Source organism: Bos indicus x Bos taurus, chromosome 17 (genome assembly GCF_003369695.1).
Source record: "Bos indicus x Bos taurus breed Angus x Brahman F1 hybrid chromosome 17, Bos_hybrid_MaternalHap_v2.0, whole genome shotgun sequence".
In the NCBI taxonomy this organism is placed as follows: Eukaryota; Metazoa; Chordata; class Mammalia; order Artiodactyla; family Bovidae; genus Bos; species Bos indicus x Bos taurus.
Window position 1 is genome coordinate 60,017,963 of NC_040092.1, and position 26,933 is coordinate 60,044,895.

Here is a 26,933-nt window from a genome sequence, read left to right on the forward strand (position 1 = left end):
TTTCACCCCCACTTCAGGCGAGAGCCTTCCCTCTTCGGGTGACTTTCTGGCGGCGGTGAGCGTGGGTCCTTGGTTTTGGTACAAATTAGGAAAGAGTAATCAGTACAAATGGGTAACTTTTAAGAGGAAACACTGCGAACCCTTCAGCTGTTAAAAACCACGCCATGCTTTAAAAACTCGAGTTGTATTTCAACTGAACACTGAGCATTCACTCCCACAGGTTGGAAATTGTTTGCCGAGCTTTAGTTCCCTTAATTTCACCAGATTATCAAACGACCCATGTCTCACCCTCCACCCATATAGTTATTTTTTTAATTAGAGGATAATTGCTTTACAATATTGTCTTGGCCTCTGACATACATCAATATGAATCAGCCATAGGTATATATTTATGGGGGAACATATGTACACCCATATACTTTTAAGCTTCCAGGAAGCGTTAGGAAAAGGTTGCGGCTGGGACCGCCGCTGGCTGCGCGGACCCGGACCGGACTCGAGCTCCATCTCCCCGGCTTCGCGAAGCGCCGAGGCCGGGAGAGGAAGGATTTTACTCTCCGCCTGTGGAGCTGTTGTGAACCGACAGGAGGGCAAAAGCTATCCCTAAAGACCGTCAACCGCCCTTCTCTGCTGAACTTCTCAGACAGATGTCCGGCGCCCCGGGCGTCGCCCCGCAGACCTCCCCACCCTCGAGAACGCCGCCAGGCCTTCAGGCTCCCTGGACCGCCGTCACACACCGGAATCCGCGGCCACGCCCTCCGGGACCCAGGCCACGCCCCACGCCACCGCCCAGCCCCGGGTCGCTCCCCGGGGCCCCAACACCCGGCAATGGGCGCTGCGCCTGCGCGCGGGAGAGCGCGGGGGCGGGACGAAGCGGCTCGCCGGAAGGGGCGGGGCAGGAGGGTGCTGCACTTTTACGGCTGCGGGCGGGTGAGTACGGGGCGGGGGTTGCGCGCCGCGTCCGGATTGGGGCCAGGCTCGTGCCTCAGGCCGCCGGGGGCTCAGCTCTGCGTCTGGGGCGCCCCCTGGGGAATTCGGGGAAGGGACTGTGATTGAGTTCTATGATGATGGGGGTGCGGGAAACGTGGAACGAGTAAGCGTCGGCAAAATGGATTCACAGGGAAGGTTGGTTGGTTTTCTCCTGAAAAAGGAGATTCTCTGTGAACAGCGTGTTACATTTTTCATTATTTTGGACAAGCTTGTGATTTTACCCCTGTGCCGCAGTAAGACAGTTTCCATAAGGTGGCTCGTAGTTTGCCGCTGGTAAATGGTTAACTAGACGGTGGCCTGTAAAAATGCGCTGTAGTTCAGTGTAGCAACTACCCAAGCGGGAGGTTAAACCTCGTCTTTAACGGAATAAAAATCAGTAAATAAAAATAGGGCTTAGACGGGAAGTCGCAGGAAGTCGCAGACAGCATCAAGTTTCGGTGAAATACTGTGCCGGGCGTAGCCTAGGTCTCTTCCAGCAGACGTACTGTGTTCAAGTAATTTGTGTTTATCATTATGAAAGATAAATACAAATTGTTATTATGAAAGACAGTCTAAGCCAAAATTGCATGAAATTTTTTAATTACCTTGAGAGTTGTGCCCTAATATACTTTGGAAAACAAACACTACTTGGTAGAAAATCAGGAGTTTCCCAAAAGCCTGTGTACATTTCTACTTGTTTGGGAGGTCTATAATGTCCAGAATGTTCTTTTGTGTAGTGAAAACCCATATCGTTTTGTGCTCAAGGTAATGAAAACCAGGACAGTTCAGTTCCTTTAAGGGCTGTGTTCTATTAGGAGAGCCAAAAAAAAAAAAAAAGTTGCATAAGAAATGTAAGTTACGGTTTGAGATATTTGAAGACGTCTAAAAACCTATATTTGGCATGGAAAGAGCTGGTGAGTGCTGGAAACATGTGCCCCTCCACTGATTGTTGCCATGTGGGAATGTGGGTCCCTCATGCACAGATCTGACTTTCCCCATCACAGGCCAAAAATCTCTATCTTTGTAATATTTCTTGATTTTTATTGTTAATTGGCAACCAATCTTTTATGCACTCACATACCCTCTATGGCCAGGAACAGCCAGTTTGTGACATCTGCAGATTATCACCTGAGTACTCAGAAATAATTGGAATTAAGAGAGGAAAAAGTTCCTGCAAACTGTGTCAGGAAGGGATTTAAGAAAACAGTGGGATTTAAGCTGGGTTGAAACGGAGAGGTGTCATGGAGGAGAAGAAGGTAACCAATGACGACTTCCCTGTTGGTCTAGTGGCTAGGACTCTGCATTCCCAATGTAGGGGTCCCCGGGTTCAATCCCTTGGTGGGGGAACTAAGATCTCAGAACTAAAGATTCTGCATGCTGCAAGAATAAATGTGAAGCAGCTAAGTAAATAAATATTTAAAGAAAGAAAAGAGAATGTAACCAGTGAGTAAAATCTCAGTTGGAAGGTGAATAGCAGGTTTGGAAGATCGTAAGTAAACTCTCCTTAGGAGAAGTCTGAGAAGGCAGGTACGGTAAATGGAGGAAAACTGGTTTGGGAGACCCTTCAATACTAGACTAGACTTTATCCTCAGGCGGTGGTTCTCAAATTTGAAGTTACATCATAATCACCTGGCAGGTTTGTGAGAGAGTGGCAGGCATGGCCCCCACCTCCAGAGTTCTTGCTTCAGAAGTTCTGGGGTGGGGCTTGAGAATTTCCCTCTTGTCCATTCTCAGTTGCTGGAGTTGCTGTTGGTCTGGGGACCACACTGAGAACTACTGTCCTAGCATGGGGGAAACTATTGGAGGAATTTGAGGTGGATTAGCAAGGAGATCACATTCATGGTTCAGTATAAGTCTTGCTGCGTCTTCCAAGATGGAGGATGGGGAAGGGAGGAAAGAGAAGGAAAGAAGGTTCCTTACAGTTGGTTAACACCTGTTGGTGCCAGGCCCTCTCATGTACACAGTTTCATTTCATAGTCTGACTCTGGTGTGTAAGTCTTAATATTTTCATATGGAGAGTAGTAGAGATTGCCCAGGTACTATAGCTAGTCTCAGAGCCCCTGAAGACCAGTTCAGATTTGAGCTAGGGTAATAGCAGTGGAAATGAATCAAAACATTGGCTGGTGATAGAATTTAGAAAAATCGAGACTTAGCCAGGAGATTGATACCTTAAAGTAGAAGTTGGGAAATCAGTCCTAACTGGAAGAGTAATATAAAAGGTAAAGTGGACAGAGAACTTTAGAATATTCCCTGTGTGAGTTCAGCACATGTTCTGTATTACTCTTCTATAACAATGACCTAGTTAAAAGTTGCTTATTTAAAAAGCCATTCTGTTCTATCCAGATTTTCTGAAAATTATTTGAAAAGGAGAAAGTAAAGCCTCCACTGGGGGTGGTAGTGGTGATTTAGTCGCTAAGTCGGGTCCAACTTGCGACCCCACGAACTGAGCCCTCCAGGCTCCTCTGTCCATGGAATTCTCGAGGCAAGAATACTGGAGTGAGTTGCCCTTTCTTTCTCCAGGGGATCTTCTCAACCCAGGGATCGAACCTGGGTCTCCTGCATGGGGGTGGTGGGAGATGGTAAACAGATGGATGGCATCTGACAGCCTAGCTTCACATTAAAAGTAACTGGCTTGGAGAAATGGAAACATGTGGTGTAACACCACTTTGCCTGTATGAACTGTTGTGCTGCAGACACTGACCTAATGTATTGATTTTGGAAATCCTCTCTGCTGTTTCTTGCCAGAGTAGTTATTGAAATTAAGCATATTCATTGGATCAATTTCAAGACAAATATTCCAAGTCAGAGTGGCTGCTGCCGAACACATTTTTAATGAAGGAAAACATCCATATATTGAAATCAGACTTTAAGAAGGAAGTCCTAAAAATATATTTATACAGTGAAATCTAGAAAAATTGAAGTTTTCAAACATCAGTCAACTAAGTAATCAACATAATGGAGTTATACATACAAAATTATAGCATACATTCATTCATTTATTCTGTGACTGATAAACTATGTTGTGGATCCAGTGATAACTGAGTCTAGGAAGACTGACACTATTTAAAAAATGGTCACAAAATGATGTGATCAGCATTGTAATGCTGATTTCAAGAGTTAGAAATGGTGACTGAAGGAGTGTAGAAAGGAGGCCACAGAAATGTTTTTAGAGGAGACCCTTTTAAGTTGATCTTGAAGGCTGAGGAGGAATTTGTGAGGTGATTAAGACATTCCAAGTAGAAGGGACATCAAGGACAATGGCCACGATGTATAAAAGACTGAGTCTTTCTGGGACCTTCGTGCAGATCAGGATAGTTATAGCAATATGATAAGAGTGGAGGAGGGGGATGAATTCACTTGGAAAGGTGGATAAGAGCACTCATAAAGAATATGAAACTTATTTAATGACTGTCCTGGCTGGATTATAAACGTCATGTTAGGAGCCATGTTGGATCCGTATACCAATGAATGCTAAGGCCTTAACAGAGCTCCTAGGATATAACAGAGCTCCGTAGACTCTTAGTAAATAGTTGCTCAATGAATGAATGGCTAAATCACAGGGGAGAAAAAATTTAACAAATAATACACAAGGAACTTTTAAAGTATTTTAAGCATTTTAAAGTATTTTAAGTAGAGTAATATAGTCAGTTTTACGTTTTATGAGGATAAGTGGTAGTATGGAAGATGAATTAATAATGGCCATAGTTAGCAGTCATTCTAATGGGTGTGGGGTGGTATCTCATTGTAGTTTTAAATTGCATTGTCTTTATGATTGATTATGGTGAATATCTTTTCATGTGCATATTAATCATTTGTGTATCTTCCTGGAGAACTGTCTGTTCAAGCCCTTGGCACATTTTTGATTTGGGTTGTTTCTGTTGCTGAGTTTCAGAAGTTCTTTATATATTCTGGATATTAATCTCGTGTCGGGTATATGATTTGCAAGTATTTTCTCCCATCCTGTGGGTTGCTTTTTACTCTGTTGACATTGTCTTTTGATGCACAATTTTTTTAAATTTCCATAAAGACAAGTTTGTTAAAAATACTGGCCATAGCAATGGCTATAATAGGTTGTGCCCATTGGTAGATTATGATCTTCATTTTAAGAAAAACTTGAAAAGTATTAGCATATAGCACATGCAATAGGGATAAAAAATGTTCTGTGAAGCTCGTTTCAGGTATATGTCTGTGTATTGACTGGTGTAAGTGTGTTTCTTTCTATGAACTTCTGTCAGAGTTTGAAAGCCATTATAGTAGAGAAATCTGGGCGTGATGGTAAGAGAATGGAATGGATGTAAAAGATATTTAGAGGAAAACAAGTGTGAAACCACGCACCTGCTGTCCATATGAACCCTCTTGCAGGAGAGGGGATGTACTTACCCAACCTCTTTCAGTATTTTTGCCTACTTGGTGCTTTCATTATATATTAATAAGTAGACTTTCTGGTTTATTAGGAATAGTGGTGCTTTGAGGTATCTTACTGAGTGTTGTAAGTGCTACAAAATTTCTTTTTATTTTCCTGGTGCTCAGTGTAAAGTTGTAGGATGAAACCATACTCTTAGGAATTGTGAAAATTCATTGAAACGGTTTGATTATTGGCCTGCTTCTTTGATTTCTTTCCCTAAGAAAGCAAGAAAAGGTGCTTAGATCCATGAACAGGTGGGAAGTCCTTCTCCCTGTTGTTGCTAAGTTGTGTCGGACTGTTCTGCAACCCTGTGGACTGTAGCCGCCAGGCTCCTCTGTCCGTGGGATTTCCCAGGCAAGAATACTGGAGTGGGTTGCCATTTCCTCTTCAGTGGATCTTCCCGGACCAGGATTGAACCCAGGTCTCCTGCATTGGCAGGCAGGTTCTCTACCGCTGAGCCACCTGGGCCTGCATGATTTTGCCACTGTAGTAGACTTAGTCTGTTCTGTCTGTGACATGTACATCCAGGCAGAAAGGTGCTCATGGAAGGCGGAGTCGTATTGGCGCTTTTTATAAACTGTGAGCAAGAGCCGTTATTGTGATTTATTTCTGTATTATTACTTTTGACTACACTTCATCTTCCCTGCCGCGTGCGGGCTTTTTCTAGTTGCAGTGAATGGGGGCTACCCTTCATTGTGCTGCACAGGCTTCTCATCGCGGTGGCTCCTCCTTGCAGAGCGCAGGCTCTATGGCTTGCAGGCTTTGGTAGTAATGGCACACAGGCTTTATTTGTTCCAAGGCATGTGGAATCTTTCGGACTAGGGATCACTGAACCCATGTGCCTTGTATTGGCAGGCGGATTCTTAACCACTGCATCAATATTGAGGGAAATCCTCTGTATTGGCTTTTAAAAAGTTTACGGACTTCTTTAAAATCCAGTTGGTTTTGTGAAATTAATGGGTTTAAGTATATTTTACATTTAGTTGTCAAGTGGAATTATTCTGTGTAGAACAAGAAAACATTAAAAATTTTAGAAATTTGGTCTGTTCTTTCGCCTAATATATTATTAGGATCTCCTACTGATAAGGTTTGTACAGAAAATGTAAATTAAGTTTTCCTTTTGGCCTAAGCCAAAGAGAAAGAGAGAAAGGAACAACACGAAGATAAACAGCCTGTGCCATAACCAGATATTATTTGGTGTTCCCTTAATGCGACATGACACCACTCCTCTTTTTATACAAGAATCTAGAGTTGATACTGTATCAGTTCAGTTCAGTCACTCAGTCGTGTCCGACTCTTTGCAACCCCATGAATCACAGCATGCCTGGCCTCCCTGTCCATCACCAACTCGCGGAATTCACCCAGACTCACATCCATCGAGTCAGTGATGCCATCCAGCCATCTCATCCTCTGTTGTCCCCTTCTCCTCCTGCCCCCAATCCCTCTCAGCATCAGAGTCTTTTCCAATGAGTCAACTCTTCCCATGAGGTGGCCGAAGTACTGGAGTTTCAGCTTTAGCATCATTCCTTCCAAAGAAATCCCAGGGCTGATGTCCTTCAGAATGGACTGGTTGGATCTCCTTGCAGTCCAAGGGACTCTCAAGAGTCTTCTCCAACACCACAGCTCAAAAGCATCAATACTTTGGCACTCAGCCTTCTTCACAGTCCAACTCTCACATCCATACGTGACCACAGGAAAAACCATAGCCTTGACTAGACGAACCTTTGTTGGCAAATAATGTCTCTGCTTTTGAATATGCTATCTAGGTTGGTCATAACTTTACTTCCAAGGAGTAAGTGTCTTAATTTCATGGCTGCAGTCACCATCTGCAGTGATTTTGGAGCTCAAAAAAATAAAGTCTGATGCTGTTTCCACTGTTTCCCCATCTATTTCCCCTGAAGTGATGGGACCGGATGCCATGATCTTCGTTTTCTGAATGTTGAGCTTTAAGCCAACTTTTTCACTCTCCACTTTCACTTTCATCAAGAGGCTTTTTAGTTCCTCTTCACTTTCTGCCATAAGGGTGGTGTCATCTGCATATCTGAGGTTATCTGGCTCAATGAAATCTGTAGTTTCCCCAGATTCTGCCACTGGTTGTTAGGCATTGGTCGGTCAGCCTCGCCTTACTAGCCTCACCTGTGAAATGGACTCTCATCTGCTGTTCTCAGGCTTAGCTGAGGGAATGCCTGCTCAATAGCTCACACATCGTCAACATTCAGTAAAAGGTAGCAGCTGCTGCTCTGCCTTTCAGAAGGTCCAGAGGGTTTGGAAGCACCAAGAAAATCAGCCCTCAGGGAGAGATTTGAAAGTATAAAATTCTGAAATTATATACATGTGGATAGCTTTCTAGTTTTGGCAAAGAATGAATGACCTAAAATGTTATCCTCTTCCTGGCTCTTTCTTTTCATTTAAAGACCTTTTCAGATTTCTGTTGGCATGAAAGGGCAGGGAACTTTACAATCCCAAATTGTTATAAATCCTACGATATAAGCCATAAGCTTGTCAGATAGCTGGTATGGATTTTCTGAGAAAAACTACAAATAAATTGTTGTAAGAAATCACTATTCTAAATGTTAGAGCAAAATCTATATTCTATTGATATTTATTGTTGTTGTTCAGTCACAAGTTGTGTCTGACTCTTTGCCATCCTGGGAACATCAGGCTTCCCTGTCCTTCACTGGCTTCTGGCGTTTGCTCAAACTCATGTCCATTGAGTCAGTGATGCCATCCAACCATGTCATCCTCTGGTGCCCCCTTCTCCTCCTGCCTTCAATCTTTCCCAGCATCAGAGTCATAGTGAGTCGAATCTTGGCATCAGGTGGCCAAGAGTTGGAGCTTCAGCTTCACACCAGTCCTTCAGGGTTGATTTCCTTTAGAATTGACTGGTTTGATCTCCTTGCAGTCCAAGAGACTCTCAAGAGTCTTTTCCAGCATCACAGTTCAAAATCATTAATTCTTCGGTGCTCAGCCCCTTTAATGGTCCAACTCTCACATCCATACATGACTACTGGAAAAACCATAGCTTTGATTAGATGGACCTTTGTTGGCAAAGTGATGTCTCTGCTTTTTAATACTCTGTCTAGGTTTGTCTAGCTTTTCTTCCAAGGAGCAAGTGTCTTTTAATTTCATGGCTGCAGTCACCATCCACAGTGATTTTGGAGCCCAAGAAAATTAAATCTGGCATTGTTTGCATTGTTTCCCCATCTATTTGCTATAAAGTGATGGGACCAGATGCCATGATCTTAGTTTTTTGAATGTTGAGTTTTAAGCCAGCTTTTTCACTCTCCTCTCTCACCTTCATCAAGAGGCTCTTTAGTTCCTCTTTACTTTCTGCCATTAGAGTGTTGTTACCTGTATTTCTAAGGTTGTTTATACTTCTCCCAACAATCTTGATTCCAGTTTTGATTTATCCAGTCCAGCATTTAGCATGATGTACTCCGCATAGAGGGGGCTCAGTTGGTAAAGAATCTGCCTGAAGTGCAGGAGACCCGGGTTCCATTACTAGGTTGGGAAGATCCCCTGGAGAAGGAAATGGCAACCCATTCCGGTATTCTTGCCTGGAGAGTCCCATGGATAGAGGAGCCTGGCAGGCTACAGTCCCTGAGGTCACAAGAGTCGGACACGACTTAGCTATTAAACCACCACCACCACCACCGCTCTGCATAGAAGTTAAATAAGCAGGGTGACAATATACAGCCTTGATGTACTCCTTTCCCAATTTTGAACCAGTCCATTGTTCCATGTCCGGTTCTAACTGTTGCTTCTTGACCTGCATACAGGTTTCTCAGGAGGCAGTTAAGATGGTCTGGTAATCCCGTCTCTTTAAGAATTTTCCACAGTTTTTTGTGATCCTCACAGTCAGAGGCTTTAGCTTACTCAGTGAAGCAGAAGTAGACGTTTTTCTGGAATCCCCTTGCTCTTTCTATGATCAATGGATGTTGGTGCAAGATAAAACCTGTGCCTCATCCTTAAGGGTTCTCTTTCTCTCCCATCCACGTCTCATGTATTACCAGCTCCTCCAGAATTCATCCAGCATCTAACTCCAGCCCACCTGGTCGCGGTCTCTGTTATCTCAGCTGCATTTTTGCAGTAGTTTCTTAGCTGCTCTTATCCTTTCTGTTCTTGCATCTGCATCAGATCCCTTTGATCTGAAGGGAAGTCAGATTGGGTTCTCCTCTCTCCCTTGACTTCCCTTTCACTCAAAGTCGAATTCCTTCCAGTCATCTTTGAGGCCCTGTATCTGACCCCCTCTTTGGCTTTCTCCCTTACACTTTCTTTCTTGCTCATTCACCTCCGGCCACACTGACCTCCTTATTCCTAGCCTGTTGTCTGTTTCCCTTACGTGGATGTTAGCTTCATGGGGGCAAGAGCTATTGTCCCGTTAGATCAGTGTTGCAACCCCAGTGCTAAACCACTGCATGACATGTAGTAGGTGATCAGGTATTGAATGCATGCTTTAAGATCTTGTTTCTCTCTTTCTCTTTATATTACTTTGCTCTTTTTGAGAGCATAGGTCTGTTGGGTAAGAGATTGTCATGGTAAGAATTAATTAAAGAATTAATGTAAAAAATTTTTTAATTAAGTTAATTAAATATTTTAAATGTAGCTTGTTCTTTGGCTCCTCCTAATGCTACCCCATCACTGTACACTGAAAACGCTTCTTACCACTTTGGGAGGCACAGAGTTACTAATACCTATTTCCCAAAGGAGCTCCTTTATTCTAAAACAATTTATGGAGGAAAAAATGCCACAGAGAGTCAAAAACCTGGGTTTGAGTCCACTGGCAATGACTGTAGTCAGCTAACTCACTCTTGCTGCTGCTGCTGCTACTGCTGCTAAGTCGCTTCAGTCGTGTCCGACTCTGTGCGACCCCATAGATGGCAGCCCACTAGGCTCCCCCGTCCCTGGGATTCTCCAGGCAAGAACACTGGAGTGGGCTGCCATTTCCTTTTCCAGTGCATGAAAGTGAAAAGGGAAAGTGAAGTCACTCAGTTGTGTCTGACTCTTAGCGACCCCATGGACTGCAGCCCACCAGGCTCCTCCATTCATGGGATTTTTTCCAGGCAAGATTTCTGGAGTGGGGTGCCATCGCCTTCTCCGAACTCACTCTTAGTTTCTGTTATTAAATGAGAATAACTATCCAGTTGTCTTCATGGAATTGTCTGGGAGAGTAAAGTGAAATAAAGTATTCGAAATGGTTCATACACTCTTGAGTGACAGACAAGTGGGAAATGAAATAAGATCAGATTAGCATTCTTTAGAATAATTGCAGTGTGTCAGACTCCATGGCAAACTTTGAGGATCCTAACATGGAAGTTCAGTTCAGTCGCTCAGTCATGTCCCACTCTGCAACCCCATGGAGTGCAGCACGCCAAGCCTCCCTGTCCATCGCCAACTCCCGGCGTTTACCCAAATTCATGTCCATTGAGTTGGTGAGGCCATCCAACCATCTCCTTCTCTATTGTCCCCTTCTTTTCTCACTTTCAGTCTTTCCCAACATCAGGGTTTTCTCAAATGAATCAGTTCTTCACATCAGGTGGCCAAGGATTGGAGTTTCAGCTTCAACATCAGTCCTTCCAATGAGTATTCAGGACTGATTTCCTTTAGGATGGACTGGGTGGATCTCCTTGCAGTCCAAGGGACTCTCAAGAGTCTCCTCCAACACCACAGTTAAGAAGCATCGATCCTTCGGATCTCAGCTGTCTTTATAGTCCAACTCTCACATCCGTACATGACCACTGGAAAAACCAAAGCTTTGACTAGACAGACCTTTGTTGGCAAAGTAATGTCTCTGCTTTTTAATATGTTGTCTAGTTTGGTCATATCTTTTCTTCCAAGGAGCAAACATCTTTTAATTTCATGGCTGCAGTCACCATCTGCAGTGATTTTGGAGCCCCCCAAAAATAAAGTCTGTCAAGTTTGCATCGTTTCCCCATCTATTTGCCATTAAGTGATGGGACCAGATGCCATGATCTTAGTTTTCTGAATGTTGAACTTTAAGCCAACTTTTTCACTCTCCTCTTTCACTTTCATCAAGAGGCTTTTGAGTTCCTCTTCACTTTCTACCGTAAGGGCGGTGTCATCTGCATATCTGAGGTTATTGATATTTCTCCCAGCAATCTTGATTCCAGCTTGTGCTTCTTCCAGCCCAGCATTTCTCATGATGTACTCTGCATATAAGTTAAATAAGCAGGGTGACAATATACAGCCTTGACGTCCTCCTTTTCCTATTTGGAACCAGTCTGTTGTTCCATGTCCAGTTCTAACTGTTGCTTCCTGACCTGCATGCAGATTTCTCAAGAGGCAGGTCAGGTGGTCTGGTATTCCCATCTCTTGAAGAATTTTCCACAGTTTATTGTGGTCCACTATTGCATAGTCAGTGAAGCAGAGCTAGATGTTTTTCTGGAACTCTCTTGCTTTTTCCATGATCCAGCGGATGTTGGCAATTTGATCTCTGGTTCCTTTGCCTTTTCTAAAACCAGCTTGAACATCAGGAAGTTCACGGTTCACGTATTGCTGAAGCCTGGCTTGGAGAATTTTGAGCATTACTTGATTAACATGCGAGATGAGTGCAGTTGTGCAGTGGTTTGAGCATTCGTGGCATTGCCTTTCTTTGGGACTGGAATGAAAACTGACCTTTTCCAGTCCTGTGGCCACTGCTGAGTTTTCCAAATTTGTTGGCATATTGAGTGCAGCACTTTCACAGCATCATCTTTCAGGATTTGAAATAGCTCAACTGGAATTCCATCACCTCCACTAGCTTTGTTCGTAGTGATGCTTTCTAAGGCCCACTTGACTTCACATTCCAGGATGTCTGGCTCTAGGTGAGTGATCACACCATCGTGATTATCTGGGTCATGAAGATCTTTTTTGTACAGTTCTTCTGTGTATTCTTGCCACCACCACTTAATATCTTCTGCTTCTGTTAGGTCCATACCATTTCTGTCCTTTATCGAGCCCGTCTTTGCATGAAATGTTCCCTTGGTATCTCTAATTTTCTTGAAGAGATCTCTAGTCTTTCCCATTCTGTTGTTTTCCTCTATTTCTTTGCATTGATCCCTGAGGAAGGCTTTCTTATCTCTCCTTGCTATTCTTTGGAAGTCTGCAATAAGATGCTTATATCTTTCCTTCTGTTCTTTTCACAGCTATTTGTAAGGCCTCCTCAGACAGCCATTTTGCTTTTTTGCATTTCTTTTCCATGGGGATGGTCTTGATCCCTGTCTCCTGTACAATGTCACGAACCTCCGTCCATAGTTCATCAGGCACTCTGTCTATCAGATCTAGTCCCTTAAATCTATTTCTCATTTCCACTGTATAATCATAAGGGATTTGATTTAAGTCATACCTGAATGATCTAGTGGTTTTCCCTACTTTCTTCAATTTAAATCTGAATTTGGCAATAAGGAGTTCATGATCTGAACCACAGTCAGCTCCCGGTTTTGTTTTTGCTGACTGTAATAGAGCTTCTCCATCTTTGGCTACAAAGAATATAATCAATCTGATTTCGGTGTTGACCATCTGGTGATGTCCATGTGTAGAGTCTTCTCTTGTGTTGTTGGAAGAGGGTGTTTGTTATGACCAGTGCATTTTCTTGGCAAAACTCTATTAACCTTTGCCCTGCTTCATTCCATATTCCAAGGCCAAATTTGCCTGTTACCCCAGGTGTTTCTTGACTTCCTAGTTTTGCATTCGAGTCCCCTATAATGAAAAGGACATCTTTTTTGGGTGTTAGTTCTAAAAGGTCTTGTAGGTCTTCATAGAACTGTTCAACTTCAGCTTCTTCAGCGTTACTGGTTGGGGCATAGGCTTGAATCGCCGTGATATTGAATGGTTTACCTTGGAAATGAACAGAGATCATTCTGTCATTTTTGAGATTGCATCCAAGTACTGCATTTCGGACTCTTCTGTTGACCATGATGGCTACTCCCATTTCTTCTAAGGGATTCCTGCCCACAGTAGTAGATATAATGGTCATCTGAGTTACATTCACCCATTCCAGTCCATTTCAGTTCGCTGATTCCTAGAATGTCGACATTCACTCTTGCCATCTCTTGTTTGACCACTTCCAATTTGCCTTGATTCATGGACCTGACATTCCAGGTTCCTATGCAATATTGCTCTTTACAGCATCAGACCTTGCTTCTATCACCAGTCACATCCACAACTGGGCATTGTTTTTGCTTTGGCTCCATCCCTTCATTCTTTCTGGAGTTATTTCTCCACTGATGTCCAGTAGCATATTGGGCACCTACCGACTTGGGGAGTTCCTCTTTCAGTATCCTATCATTTTGCCTTTTCACACTGTTCATGGGGTTCTCAAGGCAAGAATACTGAAGTGGTTTGCCATTCCCTTCTCCAGTGGACCACCTTCTGTCAGACCTCTCTATCATGACCCACCCGTCTTGGGTGGCCCCACAGGGCTTGGCTTAGTTTCATTGAGTTAGACAAGGCTGTGGTCCGTATGATTAGATTGACTAGTTTTCTGTGATTATGGTTTCAGTGTGTCTGGCCTCTGATGTCCTCTCGCAACACCTACTGTCTCAGTTGGGTTTCTCTTACCTTGGACGTGGGGTATCTCTTCACGGCTGCTCCAGCAAAGCACAGCCACTGCTCATTACCTTGGACGAGGTCGCCCCTCCTGACCTTGAACATGGAGTAGCTCCTCTCTGCCCTCCTGCAGCCTGGGCAGCACTAGTTCCAATATATTGGGTTGGCCAAGAAGGTCATTCATGTCTTCCTGTAACAGCTTGGAAAACCCAAACAAACTTTTTGGCCAACCCAATATATATGCCCAGTGACTGCTTCTTTGAGTTCCTCAGTCTTCTCTGATGTGGTAGAGACCAAGCTCAGCCTCTGTACAAGTATGTCCTCAGCCTGGAAGGCCTGCCTCTTCTTTCTGTAGCTTTATTTAACCTTTCAGACCCAGCCCCGGCATTGACTCCTCGGTGACTTTGAACCTTGTCCTGCCCCAGGAAAGTTCTTTTCCATGACCTGTCTGTTCTCACAGTGCGTTCTTTCTCCAAACACAGTGTTTGGAGTACTATGAGCTGTTAAAGTGCTGGGTTTAGACCATTTAGGGTAAGATAATGAGGCAGTCCAGCAAAGGAGGTGTAGTGGAGTGAATGGTGGTCTCTAAAATGATTTGTCCACGTCCTTATCTCTGGAACTGGAGAATGTGATTCTCTTTGGAAAAAGGATCTTTGCAGATATAATTAAGTTAAAGACCTTGGGATGAGACCATCTTGGATTATCTGAATGGGCCCAATTCAGTGATAAATACCCACACAGAAGAGAGACACAAAGAGTAGGCCATGTGAAGAAGGAGGCAGATATTGGAGTCTTTTAACTATGAGCTGAGGAGCCCCTGATGCCCCAGGAAGCTGGGAGGAGCAGGGAACAGTCTCCATCTAGAGCCTTCAGAGGGAGCAACGTCCTTCTAACATTTTGGTCTCTGACTTCCCACCTCCAGAACCATGAGATAGGTTTCTGTGGTTTTAATCCACAGAGTTTATGGTAATTTGTTACAGCAGCCTTTGGGTGCTAATATAGAAGTTTATAGTACGGTGACTGGAACATAATAAAATATCATTGTCACCACCATCAAAAACATTATCTTTTTTTTTTTTTTTTCACTGTTGTTCTTGTAACCTGGCGTGGGACGTGGACAGTAGTACTGCTCAGAAGATCGCCTCGCCTGTGCGTGTCCAGTTTGGTGGTAGTGATAGTGGTATGCATGAGAAGTGTGTTTAATGTGGTCTCGGAGAGAGCTTCCAGAATAGAACCCCTCTTAACTTTTTTTTGTTTTAAATGTCTCCTTGTGTATTTCTGTGAAGGGTGGTAGTGGATGTTTTGAACTTTTGGATACATTTTTACACATTTTAAATTAAATTGTACTTTTAGAATAAGACTAATAGAAAAATGATGTGCAGTTATAGTTGTAACAATAAAAAAAAATCTTAAAATGTTTCTTTTTTTCTCCTAATAAAACTGTTATTTAGTTAAAATTAATTTTCTGCTGGCCTTGAAATATAATTTAGAGAGGTACTTTAGAGCAATAAAGTAATTTATTTCATTGTGCTACATGGCACTTGAAAACCAAAAATTTCAAATAATCATGAATGGAGAGTTAAGCATTATATGTCATTTGCCTGACATAATTTTTACTAAAGTTTTATAAATTGGCATCTCAATAATAAAAGCTAATTAAGTTTATTAAGCTCTTACTCTGTGCCAAGCACTGTCCCCAGCTGCTTATATGAATTAACTCATTTTGTTCTCACAGCTTTCCTAGTCCTTGATCTGTTCTCTTAATTCGAGAGGAAGCTGAGGCGCACAGTGGTTAAGTAGCTTGCCCAAGGTCATTATTGCTTACGTGGCAGAGATGCCGAGTGGCCATGGCCCATAACCTCTGCACTCTCCTGACTCTCAGTGGACCCTGTCAGCCTTCATTGGCTAATACAGTCGAGCAGAATATCAGTAAATCTAAGTAACACACCCTTGTCCAGTTCCATACTCGTGCCGACTTTAGTGTGCTTACCCACAAGATTCTAATTCTTGCGGCTGGGGTATGTAGTTTTAAAAGCACCCAAGTGGTTCTTTCCATACTTTGAGATGCACTGGATCAGGTTCCAGAAAGCCCACAGTTCATTTCCCACACAGGCTTGTGTTGGTGGGTGTGGTGGTTTGTGTGGAATGTTAGACCATTCTTGGCGTCTGTCTGTGTTCCAGGTGAGTCTGTTGAATACATGCTGTGCTGTGCTCAGTCACTCAGTTGTGTCCCACTCTTTGTGACCCCATGGACTGTAGCCCACCAGGCTTCTCTGGCCATGGGATTCTCCGGGCACAAGCACTGGAGTGGGTTGCCATGCCCCCCTCCAGGGGATCTTCCCAACCCAAGAATCGAACCAGGGTCTCCTGCATTGCAGGTGGATTCTTTACCAGCTGAGCTACCAGGGAAGCCCATTTGAATACGTACATGGATCTAAACTTATGCCTCAGTGCCTGTATTACTAGGCACTTTCCTTTTGTGGAGATGAATAACAAAGGGATTTTTTTTTTAACCTATTGAATGAGTTTCAAAATAGGGTATATTCAATCTGAGGAAATTGTTATGATAAATAAAAGGTTTGTAGACAGAAGAAAATAACATTATGTAAAGTTTCTATCCTAATGGGTTGTGGTTTTTTTGGGGGGAGGGAGTTGGTTTGGTTTTTGTTTAAAAGAAAATTTTAATGTGCTGTGCACTTCACAGCAGAGCAACAGTTTCATGGTTTGGGTTACTCTGAATATTAACCCTGGACAAGGTGGGAGTCTTCGCTCTTAAGTTTGGGAAGAAACTTTTATGCCTTTGTACTATCAAAATCCCTGATTCTGTGTGTTTTGGAATCTAGGGAGGACACTAAGCTTGCCACTTCACCATTTAATATCTTAGTTGGATGTTGAACTGGCGAAATACGTTTTTTTTTCCTCTTTTAGGGAGTCAAAAGTCACATTGAACCAAAAACCATCCATCGTTTTCTTCAATTACAAGCACAATGAATATTCCCATGCTGCTCCAGCGTCCTCACCAGCACTTCCTAAAAGGCCTTGTGAGAACACCTTTCCGATGTTACCGCTTCATCTTTCACCCAAGTCCTCACCTCGGATCTGGAGTCCCATGTGCTCAGCTGCTCAGTTCTCCTGGACTTCATTGTGCAAAGTGGATGCTGCCATCGAATGGTTTAACAAGAAAATTATGTCTGCAAACAACCTTAGAGGAACATACAGAAGGGCTTTCTGATAAAGAACAAAGACTTGTGGATAAGCTCTATGCTGGTTTAATCCAAGGCCAGAGGGCCTGTTTGGCGGAGGCCATAACTCTTGTAGAATCAACACACAGCAGGAAAAAGGAGTTAGCCCAGGTGCTTCTTCAGAAAGTATTAGCCCACCACAGAGAACAAGAAAACTTAAATAAAGGAAAACCACTAGCATTTCGAGTGGGTCAGTCTTTTTTTTTTTTTCTGTACATATTTTTCAAAATTCTCTCTCTTTTAAAATAAGTCTAAATAGCTTATGATTTAAAGGGGATTTTTTTTTTCTTGCAGAAGTTTGGAATGAATTTTAGAGGCCTTTTCTTTGCAAACATTAGTCTTGTTATATTGGTGTGGAGGGGAAATGCCATGACCATTTGAACCAAGGCTCTGTATTTTAAGAGAATAATATGAGATTTCTATTTTGGCAGAGACCTTGCTGTGGATTTCCCTAGTGGCTCAGATGGTAAAGCATCTGCCTCCAATGCAGGAGACCCAGGTTTGATCCCTGGGTTGGGAAGATTCCCTGGAGAAGGGAATGGGAACCCACTCCAGTATTCTTGCCTGGAGAAATCCATGGACAGAGGAGCCTGGCGGGCTATGGTCCGTGGGGTCTCAAGAGTTGGACGCGACTGAGCGACTAACACTTTCTTTGCTGTGGCTTCCAGAGTAGAAACAGGTGTAGGAAGAAGTGTCCACTGGCTTCCTTCCTTCTCTCAGCAGAATTTCTGCTTAATAGTCTAAAGTGAATTCCTTGTGGTTGGGGCTATATCAGCCATAATTGTCCTTATCACATTTCAAAATTCTGCTTCTTAGGTGTTTCATTAGTCTTTCTCCAGGCCAGTTTCACTTCTGTCAGATACTTTTTTATTAGAGTTCCGGAAATGGCTTGGCTCTAAGCATAGTCATCTCAATACGCAAATGTATTTTAAAGGTGACTCCATGTTCATATACTGTCTAAAATGTTCACTTGATTTCGTGAACAGTTGACCTGTTTCTGTAATTGCAAATAAACCTGTTATATTTTCAAAATTGTGGATTCTAGAACAATGTAGATGTGTTTGACCAGAAGGAATTAAGCAGATCAGTTTTGGGTAGGATGCATGCTTTTCATGATGGCAGACTAAGTGATTCCAAACAACCCGCCCACTTAAAACAACTAGAAGTGGTGGACGAAGTGCAGAACGTTTTTGAGGCGTGAGTAAATACACTTAAAAATGGATTGGCATTACATTATATCTCAGTTTATTTGCAGTATAGAGCCTAAAACCTCTTAGATTTTGTGGGTAATGAGGCCTGAATAAAGATAATTTCAAAAAGAGCTTGCTGCTGCTGCTGCTGCTAAGTCGCTTCAGTCGTGTCCGACTCTGTGCGACCCCATAGACGGCAGCCCACCAGGCTCTCCCATCCCTGGGATTCTCCAGGCAAGAACACTGGAGTGGGTTGCCATTTCCTTCTCCACAAAAAGAGCTTACCGACTGCTATTTGTACTAGTCCACATTTTTCCTCCATCTTACTCTTCTGCCTTAAGGAGAGGTGTCTCTTTTTGAAGGTACTGCACTGGACGTTAATAATCATTATGTATTGTAGACAGATAAAACAGCAAACTCCCATAGAGAAGTTCCAGTTATGAGCAAGTGTTTACTTACTGGCTGTAGAGAATCTTTGAAGAGAAAATGTCCAGAAATACTTAGAGTTAATGAGCAACTCACACATAACTGTTGTTCAGTTGCTCAGTCGTGTCTGACTCTTTGCAACCCCATGGACTGTAGCACACCAGGCTTCTCCATCCTTCACTATCTCCTGGAGTCTGCTCAAATTCATGTCCATTGGATCGGTGATGCCATCCAACTATCTCATCCTCTGTCACCCCTTTCTCCTCCTGCCCTCAACCTTTCCCAGTATCAGGGTCTTTTCCAATGAGTTGACTCTGCATCAGGTGGCCAGAGTATTGGAACTTCAACTTCAGTATCAGTCCTTCCAATGAGTATTCAGGGTTGATTTCCCTTAGGATTGACTGGTTTGATCTCCTTGCTGTCCGAGGGACTCTCAAGAGTCTTCTCCAATACCACAGTTTGAAAGCATCAGTTCTTCTATCTGGACCTTTGTTGGCAAAGTAATGTCTCTGCTTTTTAATACGCTGTCTAGGCTTGTTATAGCTTTTCTTCCAAGGAACAAGTGTCTTTTAATTTCATGGAAATTCACAGCACTCTTCTGGTTCTTCCATCTTGATCTTACGAGGCCAGATAAACCTGGGTGTTGGTTGCAGTTGTTTTATCACCGGCATAAATGAAAGCAACAAATGTTTATTCAGCACCCATTAAGACAGAGACCTGCCCTGAAAATTATAGTATGGTGCCAAGCATACCATATGCCATACATACTTTTGAGTGTAGTTACAATTAAGTCCTTATGTTTTGTAGTTTTTATTGAACATAGTTATATATCTCTCTCGACACCATGTGCTGTTCTAAACATATTGCAAAATTAACTCATCTAATCCTCACAATAACCTAAAGGTGCTCTTACATCCATCTTATGGCAGAGTATACTTAGCATACAGAATGATTAAATGACTTGCCCAAGATTACGCATCTCGTGAGGGGCAGGGCTAGAAACAGAACTGGCCAACTGACTGCAGAGTTTGTGTTTTCACCTTCCATGCTCTATGGACCCTCAAAATAGGGGAATTTCTTTCTTAATATAATTTTTTCCCCAGGATTCAGTTTATATTATTTCTTTGAGTTATGGGTGAGATGAAAAATTATCTTTCATAAATAGAAAGTTAGTTTCTCAGTTACTGGGAATTTCTGGAGTAAAGAGGTGTTTTTCATATGTGAACATGGCATTGGGGTGGGTGGAATAATTCCTGATCGTGGTGAGAGGTGGGCAGATATTGTAGAAATTGAGCACAGTAACAACATAGGAAATGAAATCGGCCCCCAAAGATCTGCATTATAGTAAAAAAGAAAATCACATTTAGTAATATTTACAAGTGAATCTGGTGAACATATGGAACTCAGAATCATTTCCTCTGTGTATCCCTGTTACTCAGGGAGTAGATAAATAGGTAGATTTTCATTTACTGCTTTAGGAAATGTTAAACTGAGTTAATGGTGGTTTTAATAAATTATAAATAGAAGGAAGCCCAAGATTTTAGTTTAATAAAACTTATTGTGCTGATTTCATTTATTTAATTAAATTACAAACTCTCCACCGTAGGATTGTCTGGGCCTCCTGGTGCTGGAAAATCAACCTTTATAGAATATTTTGGAAAAATGCTCACTGAGAGAGGACACAAATTATCTGTGCTGGCTGTGGACCCTTCTTCTTGTACTAGTGGTGGTGAGTATCACTGGTCTCTTTGTAAATTGCAGAGCAGGGGCTCCTGGGGCCAGCTCTCTGTTACAGTTTAGGGGCAAATTGAACCAGATTTGAGTTCGGTTTCAGTGAAGGTAGAGAGTTCAGGGGGCAAGGTGGAGACTGAGGGAGATGGTTTGGGTCATTGGATTTTCCAGAGGAGGTTAGCTTCCAGGTCACCCAGGAGTAAGCTGGGTACTTAGAGAACTAGGAGAACAAGGGCCAGAAGTTGAAGATAATCAAAAGCAAATGTCAGTGCTTTGTCTGTCACACCTGGGGCTCAGCCCCATTGCCTCCTGTTGGCTTTCCTGCCTGCATCAACCCCTATGAAATACAGAAAATGACGTCTCACTCACTCATTTCCTCATATTGTTGTAACTTAAGCTTAAAGAAAAAAATCTTCATGCTCTGTCTCACCTGTCACCTGTTTCTACTTCTTGTTCAGTTAAACAGAAAGCTCCTAGAAGGACTGTGTGATATACTGCGGTTCCCCGCGGCACTTAGCCCGGGATGCTGCACATGGTGCTGTGCAGTTACTTACTGATTTGGGGTCATGCAGTCACTCAGAGCTTAATTTGCAGCTCATCAGAGATAAAATGGATAAACTTAGTTCCCAAGAGGATCATTTAAGGGAAGCATAAAGCATGCTATATAAATACTCAGGAAAGCTTTTTCTTCTCTTCTCTTTATGATTTAAGCATCTCACGTGGCAGTTACTCATTTAACAAGTATTTTAGCACGTACAGCGAGACCCTGTGCAAAGAACATGCTGGGTTGTTTAATGGTGAATAAGACACAGTCCTCTTGGCCTTGTGGAACTTTATATCTTGTGAGGGAAATAGGTGCATGCAGTCCATTACAGGGTAATTCGTGTTGTGAAGGGAGAAATTCAGCGTGCTTTGTGGAAGGGTTGTTTTATATCCTGTGGGTTTAATGCTAAAAAGTAAAGATATCATCATCATCTTTTAGGGGCTTTAGATCAACAGAGAGGTGGATAGCAATTCCTATTACCACCCATTGAGAAATTTAGCTGATAACATTCACAGTTTTTGATTCGCTATAATGAAAAGGTTAACCATAAAATAAAATTTATACTTGCAAAGTTCAAGATTAAATCCATGTCAGTGCATTATCTTTTTTTATAGTCTAAGAACTTTGTTTAAGGTAAGTACTAGCAGGTGTAAAGTACTAATAAGGTATAAAGAATTTATTTACAGTGGTCTTTATTTCCATATATGTGCAAAGGCTTTTCTCCTCACCTTCATAAATACTCTATCATACTTGGAGTAGCAAAAGGAAACAGTAGCTTGAGATGGCTGTAGCAGCAGTGGTGGCATAAGATAATCTGAGTGGGACTTGTCTGGTGGTCCAGTGGTGAGGACTCTGCACTTTCATTTCCAGGGGCACAGGTTCAGTCCCTGGGTGGGGCGCTAAGATCTCAAATGCTGCATAGTGCGGCCAAAAAAGGAAATAAATAAACATTTTTAAATAAATGTCGTTTTTGAAAAAAGGTAGGCTAATTAAAGCTGCATAGCCATGTGGTTTTTGACTTTTCTCAAACCAAAAATAATCCCTTTTTCAGGTGAAAATACATAGACTTTGAAAGAAAAAACAAGGATAAACAGGACGCTGCAGTCTTACCTTATCATTGCAGCAGTACATAAACATTTGAAAATAGCATTGCATTGAAGTTTGAGAAGCCTGTTGTCAACCCTCACTGTGTTTTGGATTCATAGGCCCCCTGCAGTGGAAGTTTGGAGACCTTCCTAAGGGCCTGCAGTCAACAGTTTTGGATTTACTGACGGACAGCTATATGGGATAGTAATTTCATAAATGTTTAGTTTGGCGTGTAGGGAATCTATAGGATAATAATTTAAAGTGTAGCTTTGGCAGATTGTTGACGTACACAGAGATGATTTCACCCAGAAAATTACTTTAGAACAACATTTTGTGTACAGTAAATACGGTAGTTGAGCTCTGTCATAAGTACATGCTGTAGAATTAGAACCTATGAGAATTTGAAATTGGACTCATCAGGGAGAAGATCATCTGTTTAAGGAACGCCTCAGTGTTTAGCATCAGCCTTGGACAAGTCAGCTCTTAAGCTGAAATTAAAATTCAGGTTAGCACAGCACCCACCCCCTTCAAACGTTATTATGTGCTTAGTTGTTCAGTCGTGTCCGACTCTTTGCGACCCCATGGACAGTAGCCCACCGGGCTCCTCTGTCCATGGAATTCTCCAGGCAGGGATACTAGAGTCCGTTGCAATTAGCTTCTCCAGGGGATGGTCCTGACCCAGGGATCAAACTCTGGAAATGCTACTGTGTACTAAGAAAAAGAAGATACAAGGTAATCTCACTAGTTTTAGAGCTCTCAGTCTTCTAGAATTTGCAGGTACTGATGTTTGCCAAAATAACTGCAGTAAGCCCTGAAACAGCACCGGTTCTGTTCCATAGGTATTGTGTTAATTGCCTACCGTGAGCAAGCATTAGGTGTACAGAATATGTGAGACATGATCCTACAGACAGCAAACACGGGATAAAGCAGAGTTTCTCTTTAAATGGCCCTCCATGTTGTAGGCAATTGTCCTGCACACTGAAGGATGTTCGGCAGCATCCTTGGTCTCTCCCTGCCAGATGCAGGGAACACCCAACCCCCCGGGTGTGACAAGTACATGTATCTCTAGATACTGATAAACACGTTAAGATGACAGTAAAGAAACCACCCCAGCTGAAATGGAAGATTGGTTTGGGGATTGGTAGAAGCTGAATTGGACAAGCAATTAGGTGGCAATCTCAGGGCCTCCAATACAGGGCCGAAGAATCTATATTTGAACTGCTTAGTCAGTGAGCCATTGAGGGGCTGGAAATGTTAAACAGATTAATTTGGTATCATTACAATACACTGTGTTGGAAAAAAGTTTTAATAGTATGAGATATAGTTTGAGGTTTTGGGAGAAACGTCCTAAAGCATTTCCCCTAAGAACTGGCTGATTGATCATTGGCCCTTATCGGTGTTCTATGATTGTAAAATGTAACTGTGTTTCAGGATCACTCTTAGGTGATAAAACCCGAATGACTGAGTTATCTAGAGATATGAATGCATACATCAGGCCCTCTCCTACTAGAGGCACTTTAGGAGGCGTGACGAGGACCACAAATGAAGCTATCCTTCTGTGCGAAGGAGGCGGGTATGACGTCATTCTTGTTGAAACTGTGGGTGAGTGTGTTTTCTATTTCATAACAATAAAGTACTGTTATAATGGACATTCTGTAGAGACGAGTGACGACTAATTTCATTTTGTTCATTCAGCAGATACTTAGTAAAGAGATAATTAAATATAAGCTATCTCAGACTCTTTAGGAGATAGGAGTATGTGGGCTATGATGCTTTGTTGTTATTGCTCGGTCACTAAGTTGTGTCCAGCTCTGTGCAGCCCATGGACTGTAGCATGCCAGACTCCTCTCTCTTCCACTGTCTCCCATACTTTGCTCAAACTCATGTCCGTTGAGTCGGTGGTGCTATCTGACCATCTCATCCTGTGCCACCTTCAGTCTTTCCCGGCATCAGGGTCTTTTTCAGTGAGTCGGCTCCAGGTGGCTAAAGTATTAGAGATTCAGCTTCAGCATCAGTCCTTCCAGTGAATGTTCAGGGTTGATGTCCTTTAGGATTGATTGGTTTGATCTCCTTGTAGTCCAAGGGACTCTTTAAGAGTCGTCTCCAGCACCACAATTCAAAAGCATCAATTCTTTGGTGCTCGGCCTTCTGTATGGTCCAGCTCCCACATTCGTACATGACTGCTGGAAAAACCGTAGCTTTGACTATACGGCCCTTCGTCGGCAAAGTGATGTCTCTGCTTTTTAATACGCTTGTCTACATTTGTCACAGCTTTCCTTTCAAGGAGCAAGCGTCTTTTAATTTCATGGCTGCAGTCACCATCCACAGTGATTTTGGAGCCCGAGAAAAGAAACTCTGTCATTGCTTCCACTTTTTCCCCTTTTTACCTGAAGTGATGGGACTGAATTGCATGGTCTTAGTTTTTTGATTGTTGAGTTTCAAGCCAACTTTTTCCACTTTCTGCTTTCACCCTCATTAAGAGGCTCTTTAGTTCATCTTCACTTTCTGCCACTAGAATGGTATCATCTGCATACCTGAAGTTGTTGATATTTCCCCTGGCAGTCTTGATTCCTGCTTGTGATTCATCCGGTCTGGCGAAGGATAAGCCTTATGTCTGGGTAGTGATGACACGAGGTGGTGTGTTTTCAGTGCCAGAGGAGAACTGTCAGCATTAGGACGACCTGTGGAAACGCTACTTTACACCCAGTTTGGGAATTCCATGGTGGTCCAGTGGTTAGGACTCAGCACCTTCACGTCCATGGCCCTGTTTCAGTCACTGGTCAGGGAACTAAGATCCCACAAGCCTTGTGGCATGGCTAAAAAAAAAACCCAACCAACCAAACAAAAAACATAACACCCCATTTTCTTAAAGTAGTCCTGTGTCTACAATATGTTTTCATTAAGAAAGCTAACGTACTTGGGCACATCATGTTTTATTTTATCTTTATATCCCTGGGACATAGTTGTACCCAGTGAATATACTGAAAAGGAAACACTGAGAACCTCGCATTCCTATGGAGAGACAGTCTGCTGTATTACTGTGTGATCAGCGTTTGTGACACAACCTCACTCAGATTTAGGGGATCGGGGAAGACTTTGGGGACGAGGTAACAGAGGGACTCAGTTTTAAAGGGAGAGTGGGCAAAGGCACCCCACTCCAGTACTCTTGCCTGGAAAATCCCATGGACGGAGGAACCTGGTGGGCTGCAGTCCATGGGGTCGCTAAGAGTTGGACACGACTGAGCGACTTCACTTTGACTTTTCACTTTCATGCATTGGAGAAGGAACTGGCAACCCACTCCAGTGTTCTTGCCTGGAGGATCCCAGGGACAGGGGAGCCTGGTTGGCTGCCGTCTATGGGGTTGCACAGAGTTGGACACGACTGAAGCGACTTAGCAGCAGCAGCAGAGTTAAGTAACAGAGGGGCTATAGGGCCTTCCACTGAGACTCAGAGCAGTGAGTGCACGTGGCCCGGTTGGGGGGCACTGCAATTGGGGAAACAGGAAGGAAGCTGCATGAGGGCATTGAGGGGCATCGCTTTTCCTGGACCGAGAGGAAGGAGGAGCTGGCGTTGAGCCCATGACCCTCTGGTGGCGCCCGTCCACGCTGTCCAGGGATTTCTCTGGGAGAGACGCAGACAGTAGCACTGATCCATGGTGGGGTTTGCAGGGCTGGTAGAAGGATGAGGAGGCAAGAAAGCTGCCATGTCGACAGGCCTGGTCTAAGCTTAGAATTGAGTGCTCCGGCTGTCCACCCTCAGAAGGGAAGCCGAGAAGGAGCATTTCGAGCAAGGAGGAAGTGCGGGTCTCCACGTTCCCTGTTCAGAGACTGAGCCGGTGGGAATGGGGGCGGGGGCAAGGTGGGGAGGACAGCTGTGCTCATCAGGTGAGGCAGCAGCTTTTAATGCATTGTTCAGAGGTGGGTGTTTAAAGTGGGATCCGGTTGAGCATGTGATGCTGAGTGACTCATGAACTGGAATGGAGGTGATGCGCAGGGTGGTCAGAAAGTCAGATTTTCGTGACTTTTAGTGGACAGTTGTGACTTACAATTTCAGGTGTGGGACAGTCGGAGTTTGCTGTCGCCGACATGGTTGACATGTTCATTTTACTACTGCCACCAGCAGGAGGAGATGAATTACAGGTAATTATTTTGACTTTTTCACCCCCACAAACACAAAGTATACATCTCTGAAAGTACAAGTTCCCAATGTTGTGGTTTTTTGTCAATTAAGTTGATATTAGTGTAGGGGAAGAAATATCATTCACATTGGCTAAAATACCTAAGGCAGGCAAAGTCTCCATATTTTTTTTTCCCGACTTATCATTGTAGAACTTCTGACCTTGAGCTAATCATACAGCTTAGACTTTTCTACCTGTGACATGCGAGTGTGCCAATTTAGCAGTAGCTCCAGCCGAGAGACTACTGTCCATGGTTGTTTGTGCTATAGTCGGTTGAAATACTCCGCATGAGAGATTTCTTTGGTTTTAAACTGGGATCCCACTAGTATAGTTCATGTATTATAGAACACAGTTCTTCCTCTGGCCTGCAGTGCGTGTCTGGAATTGACTCCCTGAGTTAGCACAGCCTTCACAGGGTGGGGGCCCCACCCTTCACAAGATTGGCTTCACTCCAGACTCCAGCAGCAAGCCTGGGGTTCCCAGGCCCCACATGCCTCTGACTGGCCGCAAAGTGGGGGTTTGCACTGCCCCTCGGGTTCAGTAGTTCACTGGAAGGATTCACAGATCTTAGGAAAGCACTGTGTCACCAGTTAGAGTTTTATTATAAAGGAGACAAAT

At 43.2% G+C, this 26,933-nt stretch overlaps 1 protein-coding gene across 3 annotated transcripts in view; it reads left to right on the forward strand.

Annotated features, from left to right (window-relative positions):
• Positions 1 to 879: 879 nt before the first annotated feature.
• Positions 880 to 26,933, forward strand: part of MMAA (metabolism of cobalamin associated A) — a 28,852-nt gene continuing 2,798 nt past the window's right edge. The window contains exons 1-5 of one of the 3 annotated variants that reach the window (XM_027567452.1): positions 880 to 927; positions 16,847 to 17,350; positions 20,383 to 20,505; positions 23,569 to 23,739; positions 26,192 to 26,277. In XM_027567452.1, the coding sequence (XP_027423253.1) occupies positions 16,906 to 17,350; positions 20,383 to 20,505; positions 23,569 to 23,739; positions 26,192 to 26,277 (825 nt within the window). In that variant the 5' untranslated portion in view covers positions 880 to 927; positions 16,847 to 16,905. Of the gene's footprint in view, positions 928 to 971; positions 1,123 to 16,846; positions 17,351 to 20,382; positions 20,506 to 23,568; positions 23,740 to 26,191; positions 26,278 to 26,933 lie in introns of those variants that run through there. The other 2 variants (XM_027567454.1, XM_027567451.1) reach the window with 2 other exon arrangements.